At 52.3% G+C, this 9,887-nt stretch overlaps 1 protein-coding gene across 1 annotated transcript; it reads left to right on the top strand.

Annotated features, from left to right (window-relative positions):
• The first annotated feature begins 714 nt into the window (after positions 1-714).
• ALDH2 (aldehyde dehydrogenase 2 family member) lies at positions 715-9,053 on the top strand. Its single transcript, XM_042035042.1, has 13 exons — positions 715-885; positions 1,964-2,068; positions 3,094-3,234; positions 3,468-3,547; positions 3,887-3,998; positions 4,429-4,557; positions 5,002-5,115; positions 5,461-5,563; positions 6,220-6,404; positions 6,698-6,862; positions 7,132-7,289; positions 8,023-8,137; positions 8,432-9,053. The coding sequence occupies exons 1-13, from the start codon at positions 763-765 to the stop codon at positions 8,462-8,464; spliced, it is 1,563 nt and encodes a 520-aa protein (XP_041890976.1). The 5' UTR covers positions 715-762; the 3' UTR covers positions 8,465-9,053.
• Positions 9,054-9,887: the final 834 nt, after the last annotated feature.

Genomic DNA, 9,887 nt, shown 5'->3' with positions numbered 1-9,887 from the left:
CCGAGCGCTCCTCTGTTCCCTGCACGTGAATCTGCACTTGGATACACTGAAGTTGCACAATGCATCTAAAACAAACCAGAAAAGAAGCCCTTTAGCCATTGATGGGAGCGATTTCACAAAGCCTCTCATTTGCATTCACCGAGAAGCTCCCTGTTGTGAAAGCACTTCCCTGGCTTTGTTCCACTGCCCCTACACACGGGAGGGTTTTTTGGATGCCTGGCTGGACGGTAATGGTGGCACGTCCATGGAACCGAGGGTCTAGGTCCCCAAATTCTCCCTCATCACCTTCCTTCAAAAGTAACCAGCTCAGCGGAGGTGTTTCTGTATTTTTTTTCCTCTTTTTTCCTAGTTCTTGCCTGCAATTAGGCACGAAATTCTCTGGGTATGGACGGGGAGAGGGCAGAGACGGGATAGGGACAAGGACAGGGACAGTTAGTGCCGGTGCTGGACACGGATGAGGCAGCCCCGCTGCACTAAACCAAGCCTGACTTGAGCTGAACTGGGCTGAACCGACCCGAACGGGACCGTGCTGAGCAGAGCTGAGCTGAGCCAGCACCGCCCGAACCGAGCTGGATCGAGCCTATTCCATCCGAACCAAGGACGCCAGGCTGGTTCTCCCCGTGCTGCGCTGCTGAGAGCAGCACCGAGCCGAGCCAAACCGAGCCGAGGTGGGCGGTGCCGAGCGGTGCCGGGGCGGGGCGGGGGGAGCGGAGCGGGGCTGTCCCGAGTTGCGGAGCCCGGCCCGGCCCAGCTGAGCTCAGCATGCTGCGGGCGGTGGTGCGCGGCTCCCGGCTCTGCCCGGCCCTGCTCCGGGCTCCCTTCTCGGCCGCCGCTGCCTCCCCCATCCCGGCGCCCAACCCGCGCCCCGACATCGCCTATAACAAGGTAGGGCCGCGCTGGGAGCCCAGGCCAGCCGGGCTGGGCAGGGATGTCTGGGGCTTCCGTGTCCGCCGATCGAGCCCGGTGCGGGGCTGGGCCAGCCCGGGGTGACGCTGAACCCGGAGCGCCGGAGCAGCCGGGGATTCGGGCCCAAAGCCTTGGAAAAGAGCAGCCTTGGGTGCAGCCGCAGATGCGGGGCACAGGGCATGAGTCCCACCGCCACCGGGCTCTGTCCCCGTGCCCGCGGTGGGCTCGGCAACCCCGCATCGGTGCGAACGACCTATGGAGAAAACTCTGAGAAAGGGCACGGGAAGGGAGGGGAAGGTACTTGGCTGGTTATCTGCAGAGATTAGACCCTTGCTCCAGGAAAATCCTGTGGGATCACCTGTGCGAGGTGCTGGTGGAAGGCAGCACTCCAAGGCACCCGGTCAATCCTTCCCCGGTGGCCATGCCCAGGCCGTTGGCGGTTGTCTGAGCGTTCAGCAAGTTCTTGGCGAGCACCACGATCTTTGCACTCCCACTCCCTTGCCATCGACCTGGAAAAAAAAAAAAACCTTTAGAAAGAAGGAGTTGGTGAAAAGCTGCTGTTAACACCTGGTTCTGGTGCATGGGGAGCCTAAAATCGGTTAATCTGTCAATAATAGAATTATTTAGGTTGGGAAAGACCCTTAAGGCTCATAAGTCCGTAAGAAATGCTGCAAAAGCTCTTGTGCTCTGGGCAAAATCAACTCACTTGTCCATGCCTAAAGCATTTTCTCACTTCTCAGTCTCCTGAGCTCCCCAGTGTCCCTGCACAGCTCCAGCCAGGCTTCCAGCTTTTGCAAGGACCTACCAAGATGGGAACCTCTTCCAATTCACGTGCTGTTTGCTGAGCTGTGAATTCCTTTACTCACTGGAGGCTCTGTTATGTGCTTTTAGGCTAAAGTATCTCCTTCATATCGCTGCAGGTTTGGAGCCCACACAAGTCAAGTTAAGCCCTTTTAATTAACCAGGCTCCTCAGATGCCATCAAAGAGCCAAAGCTCCCCCTGATCTCCCTGGGATCTGGCTCGAAGGCTCAGCCCTGCTTGGCTTTTTGCTTGCAGATTTTCATAAATAACGAATGGCACGATGCAGTCAGCAAGAAAACCTTCCCTTCCATCAACCCAGCCACAGGAGAAGTCATCTGCCAGGTGGCTGAGGGCGATAAGGTAAATGTTGTTGGGATGAGATGGGTTTGTTTTCCATGGGAGCGGGTCCAGAGGGGTTGCAGAGGAAGACACCACTCCACCTCTCACCTGGGCAGCTCCAGGAGAGCCGTGTTTGCAGCAGTGTCTCATCTATGCAAATACTACATCAAGTGCTGCTCCTGTTCTTCCTTGACTACTGCTTTTTTAAAAAAAGAAATGGTGGGGAATAAAGTTATGTCATCATCCCCTGCTTATGCAAGGCCCTGCTGGGAGCTGGTGGCAGAGCTGAGGTGGTGTTTCCCAGCAATTTTGGGTTTTTCCTGCAGTCTGGAAACTTGTGTGTGTTCCCCAAGGGAGGAGTGAGTGAGGAAAACCCTTTGTTGTTTGCCTCTCTGTGGCAGCCTGGCTTGTCCCGGCAAGACCATTGCAGCAAGCCAGGACAGAGAACCAAGTAGGAACCAGCAAATGCCTCGACAGGACAAAAATCATGGATCAGAGACAGCTGATCAAGGAAAAAACCCTTTTAGATTGGATTCTGAAAAAGTTCCAAAAGCAGACTTCCAAAGCTTTTCCCATGCCTTGTTCTAGGATGCAAATATTAACCCAGCAGGTGGCATGGCAGAAATAACCTGATGATATTTGCACTCCGGGTAGCTGAAATAACAGAGGATGAGCACAGGCAGAGGTTGTGGCTGCACAGCTGTTGCATCCATCTGGTCCACTGCCACTCCTGCTCCTTGCTCCTCATGGATGCAGCCTGGGTGGGAAAGCTGTGTCTGGTGCAGCGCAGTGTTTGTGCTGAGGATGGTGCTCACGGGGAAAGTGGCCCAGGGGGTGTACCCGTGTGCTCCCCTGCCCTGGGATCGAGGAGTGCCTTGCAGTGGGGCAGCTGCCAAAAGCCTGGCAGGAGCAGCCTCTTGTGCTGTTTGGCTGGAGGCTGTTTTCTCCTGGGGAGCAGGGAGAGCTTTTGTTGTTTGCAGAGAGGGAGTGGGGCCTGGTTACTCCTTTCTCACCCTTTCTCACCCTTTGCCTGGGCTCCCCCGCAGGCAGATGTGGACAAAGCCGTCAAGGCAGCCAAGGCAGCATTCCAGCTGGGCTCTCCCTGGAGGAGGATGGACGCATCTCACCGGGGCAAGCTGCTGAACCGTCTGGCTGACCTGATCGAGAGGGACCGTGCCTACCTGGCTGTGAGTGCTGCGCTCTGCCGCAGTGCAGGGACTGGAAATCACGGGGGGTTGTGTCCATTGGGTGGGCTGGGGGCTTCATCCACAGCTCAGGCTGGGGGACAGACTTACAAAGGTGGGGGGAAGAACTTTTGGGAGGCCAACGCGCCAGACAGATCCAGCAAACTGAGAACTGACTCAAAGCTGTGCTTGTGACTTCCCCCCGGCTCTTCAGGAAATCTTGCTGTCTTTTGCAGGCACTGGAAACTCTGGATAACGGCAAACCCTACGCCATCTCCTACCTGGTGGATTTGGACATGGTGGTCAAATGTCTCAGGTAGGTTTGGAGGCCACAGGTGCTGTGGGATCTGGATCTGACTGATCTGGTTTCATATCAGACACTTTGGGTTTACTTTTTGCTGTAATTCCTCTGAGTTCCCAAAGTCACACAAAGGGTGGTGATCTGTTACAGCACAGAAATGACAATGAGAGACACAAATATTTCTATTTACTGTCCATTCTTAAAGTCACCTGTTTGGGAAATACCTGCATTGGGTTGTGTTTTCTGAAGCGACTGAAAAAGAGAAGAAAGCAAATAGCTGGAGGAAGTCTCTTATCTTCTGTTGGCAGCAGACTTGTTGTTTTAATCCAATGACCAAATTGTTACTGTTTCCAGATACTTTGCAGGCTGGTCAGATAAATTCCATGGCAAAACCATCCCGTTAGATGGAGACTTCTTCTGCTACACAAGACATGAGCCAGTGGGAGTTTGTGGACAGATCATCCCGGTGAGTAAAATGTAACAGCAGTTCCTGCAGCGTTGCAAGAATTCAGTGTTACAGTGTAAGTTCCCCTCTGTTGCTAACCACTGCTTCCTCCCAGGGGTAAACAAAGTCGGGCTTGCACCAGCTGGGAGGGCTCTTACTTCACTCCAGGAGTACAGAACTGCCTGTTCATTTCATGGGCTCTGAGCAAGGTTTACTTTGTATCTGCTGATTAAAAAAAAAGGGGGGGCTTTAACCCCATTTATAGGAATTACCTGTCTCAGAACCACAATTAAGTTTAAACTACTACCTAGAATTAACCCCAAAATTCTGTGTGATGAGGAAAGATCCAAGGCTCTTCCCTAAGTGCTGATTTGAGTGGAGCTCACTGGTTAATTACTGATTAATCAGAAACTTTCACGTTCACGCCAGCAAATCCCTCCTTGTTTTTCAGTGGAACTTCCCACTGTTGATGCAAGCCTGGAAACTGGGGCCTGCCCTGGCCACTGGGAATGTGGTTGTGATGAAAGTGGCAGAGCAAACCCCCCTGAGCGCTCTCTACGTGGCCAATCTGATCAAAGAGGTGAGGACAAGGCCAGGATTCCATCACCACTGGAGACAGGAGCAGGGAAGGGCTGTCTGCAGGAAGGATGGGTTGTCCTGGGTCTCTCAGCAGCTGATTTAGCAAAAAACCCCCTTGTTCATATAAATGCATATGCAGACCATGTAACTCTTGATTAGGGAAGGACTCTTTGAGGTTTGATTAGATAATGAACTTCAGGGTGACCAGAAAGTGAACATACATCTGTATTTATATCTATATCTGTAAATACACCTTCAAATTGTGCTCGGGATATGGGGTGGGAAGAGCAGTTATGTCCCGGTTATTGCAAACAGCATTAAAATAAAGCCCTGGGAAATCAAAGGAGTAAAGGCTGCTGCTGGTAGGGGCACAAACAGAGGAGGGGAGGGGAAGCCTTGGAGTGTAAAAGGAATAACCTTGCTGTGTCCTGCTGGGAATTGCCAGGCTGGATTCCCTCCGGGCGTGGTGAACATCATCCCTGGCTATGGGCCCACGGCAGGGGCTGCCATCTCCTCCCACATGGACATTGATAAGGTGGCCTTCACCGGCTCCACAGAGGTAAGGGAGCACCTGAACCTTCAGCCCTTGGGACCACGGAGTATCGCATTGCTGGATAAAATACTGGAGGTGCTTTGCCTTCTACACCTCATTTAAGGCTGATTCCAGGGTTTGATGTGTATTTTTGCATTACATAAGACTCCTTTGTTCTGATTTGAATATTTAGAATATTTCCTATTGTTTCCCTTGAGCTGCTTCTTACTGGGGGTGAAACTCTAGGCAGACTTAAAGCCCTGACAATGAGGGGATTAACACTGAAGTGCTGACTGAGATGTAAACCCAGAGCCCTGCCAGGCCTTGCTGATGTGGGAGTTAATTGCAACACCTGCTCTGCTCTCCCTGCAGGTTGGACACCTGATCCAAAAGGCTGCAGCAGAGAGTAACCTCAAGAGGGTGACCCTGGAGCTTGGAGGGAAGAGCCCAAATATAATCATGTCTGATGCAGACAGTGAGTACCTGCTGTGCAATGTTTAATCTGTGCCTTTTACCTTGGCCACTTTCAAGCAGAGCTGGAGGGGAAAGGAAAGGGAAGGAAAACTCTCTTGTGTTGTGTGAGGCTCCAGCCCGGACACCACCACTCTGTGCCTCCTGCTGTAGCTGCTGCATTTGTGTATCAGTGCTTCTCCACTCCCACATCTTTTCCCAGTGCTGGGAAGTTCAGTTACCAACAAACAATGATTGTTTCAGTATCTTCCTCCAGTCCTTGCTCCAATTTTGTTTTCATTTCTCTTGGAGCACACCACTCTTTTCTTCTCTTACGAAGTCCTGCTTCCCTCATCCCTTGAGTATAAACTCATTTTTGGTCTTGATGAGCCAACACATGGCCTTTTATATGGCAGTTAAGTAAGGAAGAAAATTTGTCCTTAATACCCGATAATTTCCAATGAGAACTGTAATCTGCCTCAGATAATTTTCTCTAGTCTGGATTGCTTTAATAGACCCTCATAAGAATTAAGTCTGTAACTCCTGCCCTACTAACCCATGGCGAATGCTGTCAGCTGAAGGGACTTTGTATCCCCAGCAGTCTCTGTGATAATTGTCCTAAAGAAGTCCTGGACTCTGGTTGGGTTTATCTGCTTATTTGTTTTCTCTCCCCCATCCTAGTGGACTGGGCTGTGGATCAAGCCCACTTTGCCCTGTTCTTCAACCAAGGACAGTGCTGCTGTGCTGGGTCCAGGACATACGTGCAGGAGGACATTTACAATGAGTTTGTGGAGAGGAGCGTGGAGAAGGCCAAGGCCAGGGTGGTTGGAAACCCCTTTGACTTCAAAACTGAGCAGGGGCCTCAGGTAAGAGCAGGAAACACCCTGAGCTGTTATCTCATGAAATAATCCCAGTCTTGGGTCATTGTGTAGATTAGAAGGGAGATATCCTTTGGTCTATTGATTAACCTCATTTGAACTGTGCCCATTATCTCCCCACTGGTGCAGGAGGGAGGAGTTAATTAACCATTCGGATGATCCCAAAACTTGCTGCTGGCATTTAAAAATGATCATTTCCCTTCGGAGCTGGCTTGGCAGCCTGTTGAAATAAGGAATCTTTTTCCAAGTGGAGCTGACGTGTGCCCCCTCCTGGCTCTCAGGTGGATGAGGAGCAGTTCAAGAAGATCCTGGGCTACATCAGCACTGGGCAGCGGGAGGGAGCCAAGCTGCTGTGTGGTGGCAACGCCGCTGCAGACAGGGGCTACTTCATCCAGCCCACAGTCTTTGGGGACGTGCAGGACAACATGACCATTGCCAGGGAGGAGGTGAGTCCTGCAGCACCCCCTGTCCAGCCCCTTCCCACCTCTTGATGTAAAAACCCCCAGGTTTACAAGCACTGGCTGTTCATGAGCTGTGGAACCCGAGGTTTCTCCGTGTTACGTGATCTTCCCTTCTGGTTACATCCTGGGCCCTTTGTTAACAGGGGCAGTGACGCTGAATTTCGTGTCCTGTGCGACTTTCAGCCCCACATCACCCATGGCCTCCCTGTGATCCATTTACACAGATTTTCCCACGCTCTGCTTGGGTTTTGCAGATATTTGGGCCAGTCATGCAGATCCTGAAATTCAAAACCATTGAGGAGGTCATTGAGAGAGCCAACGACTCCAAGTATGGCCTGGCAGCCGCAGTGTTCACCAAGGACCTGGACAAAGCCAACTTTGTGTCACAGAGCCTGCGGGCTGGGACAGTCTGGTGAGCCTGAACTGCCTCCCTGCCTCCCCCCACAGCTGCTGGAAGCTTCCCTGGATGCTGCCGTGGCTCATTGGGATTGCTCTTTGATAGCCTGTCTGTCCTTTGGGTCTAATTTTACGTGTACTTTGCTCAGAGTAATGTCAGACCTTCAGGTATAATGGGAACTTAGGTGGTTTTTATATTTATTTATTTATTTATTTAGGGTGGAGCATCTCTCCTATGAGAGTGGTTATCTGGGAGTGTTCAGCCTGGAGAAGGCTCCAAGGAGACCTTAAAGCCTCCTCCAGTGCCTAAAGGGGCTCCAGGAGAGCTGGAGAGGGACTTGGGGCAAGGGATGGAGTGACAGGCCAAGGGGGAATGGCTTCCCACTGCCAGAGGGCAGCGTTAGATGGGATATTGGGGAGAAATTCCTCCCTGTGAGGGTGGTGAGGCCCTGGCACAGGTTGCCCAGAGGAGCTGTGGCTGCCCCATCCCTGGAAGTTGCAGCTGAGAGTGGCAACCTGGACACTTGGCCCTGGAATAATGAGAGATGGGGGTGGATTCCGTGATGTTCTGTGTCCTGCCTGATAAATTCCAGTGCTGATTGGTTCTGTTGGCTGAGGGAATTGACAGATAAGGGGATCCTGCCCAGAAATTCCACCCTCCCTCTGCTGTGAACAGCTCAGATATCCCATGTGTTGCCAGAGGGCTCTTCCCTGAGCTACAGGTGTTTCATCCTTGCTTTCCATTCCAGGATAAACTGCTATGATGTGTTTGGTGCCCAGGCCCCCTTTGGTGGCTACAAAGCCTCAGGGAACGGGCGGGAGCTGGGAGAGTACGGCCTGGAGGCCTATGTGGAGGTGAAAAACGTGAGTATCCCTGGATCCACGGCCTTCCCAACCCGCTGGGGTAGCTCCAGATTGTCTTTGTGCCTTTGCTGGTGTGGGCTAGGCTCAGAGTTGAAACCAAACTGAGGGAAACTGTGACCCAAACCGTGAGCTTCCCCCTCTCCTTGAGCCTTCCCAGTCTCCAAACCTGTCCCTGACTGGGATACACTGGGTTTTCTCCTCCCTCTCACCCTTTCTGTGAATACTCCTGAGAACTCTCCAGAAAAATCCCAAATAACTTTGTGACTTTTCTTTACTTTTTTTTTCCCCCTCTAGGTGACAATCAAAATCCCACAGAAAAACTCCTAAAAGGACAGCAGCCTTCTCCACGAATTTGGAAATAATTATGCAGCTTCATGGCACACAAAGGAAAGCTCTTCTCAACACACAAAATTTAGTGTGCAAAAATATGTAACTCTGCATTAAGAGGTATTTTTTAGGTGTTTAAAGGAGCTTTTGTTAAGAAAAAAAAAAGCAAACTACTTGGCTTTATCTTTTTAAAATGCCAAATACAGTTGGTTGAGCATTAACAAGATGGGTGGTTACTTTGGGTACATTTTGGGTATGTATTACATGGGTGCAATCACTCGTAGGAGAGGGATGTGATCTTTCCATCTCTCTCTGATAAACAAGCTTATTTTTCCTGAGAAATCATTTACATGCTCGTTTCGTCTAGGAGGGTTTATATCATAGAAAATAACAATTATGTGTTGGCTTCCAGAACGAGGTCCGTAACCCTTGTCCTATAAACTGTGTTTCTCTTCTGTGAGCAAAGTGAACTGAGTTCAGTGTGTACCTGGGCCAGGAAGCAGAGTGAAATCTGTGAGGAAAAAGTGGTTTTTTTGTTCTGTCCTGCTCCTTGTAGCCACTCCAAATAAACATTTCTCGTCTCAGTGCAGTCAACCCTACCTTTGTTGGAGGTTTGTGCCAAGCGCACACAAATCCTTGCACCTATAATTTTTAAGGATTTTCGCTGACTTTCTGCCCTGCCCCCTGTCGTTGTGTTGTCTTAATTTTACAGGCAAAACTACAGCTGGTACCTGGCCCCAGCGCGGCTGGAGGTGTGAGGGGCGTCTGAGCCTGAGTGAGGGAGGTGCGCCCTGGGAGACACGCCCAAGGTGTGATTGTTGGGGAAGACGGTTCATGCCCGGCCGGAGGAGGGCACAGAGCGGGTTCCGAGGCGCCTTCTCCCCGCTCCCCCTCACGGCCCCAAGCGCAGCCACCGCCCCTCAGGCGGGCGGGCGCCCGAAATCTCGCGAGAGTTCGAGCCATCCGGTCCATCAGACAGGCGGGCGCCCCGAGATCTCGCGAGAGATCTCGGGACCCGACGGGCGGCAATTCCCCTCGTTAGACCGCGCCGCCGAGATCTCGCGAGACTTCGCTTCACTCCGCCCCGCCCCGCGCGGTCCCAGCAGGGGGCGGAGCCGGAGCGCTTTGCCCCGCCCCGAGGGTAAATTATCATAGACGTCATCAAAAGGCGCCGCCTGGCTCGAAAGCCCCATGGGGGCTTCACTGGTGTGGTCGCTCTTTTAGAGCTGCCGGTAGTCGCCTGCAAACCGCTCTAGCGCCGTGGCGGCGGCTCCCAAAATCTCGCGGCGGGCGCGGAGCAGGCGCGGGGGTCCCGCTCCGTCCTCTCACGGGGGCCGCGGCGGCGGCGCTAGAGCGGTTTCGGCGCTAGAGCGGTGTGCAGGCGACTACCGGCCGCTCTAAAAGAGCGACCACACCAGTGAAG

This window comes from Corvus kubaryi, unplaced genomic scaffold, assembly GCF_017639235.1.
Source record: "Corvus kubaryi isolate FWS band 111438036 unplaced genomic scaffold, C.kubaryi_AGA036_p1.0 37382, whole genome shotgun sequence".
NCBI classification, from domain to species: domain Eukaryota; kingdom Metazoa; phylum Chordata; class Aves; order Passeriformes; family Corvidae; genus Corvus; species Corvus kubaryi.
This window is presented reverse-complemented; position numbering and strand designations above follow the sequence as displayed.

Excerpts from the sequence above, each read along its gene's own strand:
- ALDH2 (XM_042035042.1), top strand. The coding sequence starts at position 763 with ATGCTGCGGGCGGTGGTGCGCGGCTCCCGGCTCTGCCCGGCCCTGCTC. Across the intron at positions 5,116-5,460 it reads CCTTCACCGGCTCCACAGAG|GTTGGACACCTGATCCAAAA; the intron begins GTAAGGGAGCAC and ends CTCTCCCTGCAG. Across the intron at positions 6,863-7,131 it reads TGACCATTGCCAGGGAGGAG|ATATTTGGGCCAGTCATGCA; the intron begins GTGAGTCCTGCA and ends TGGGTTTTGCAG.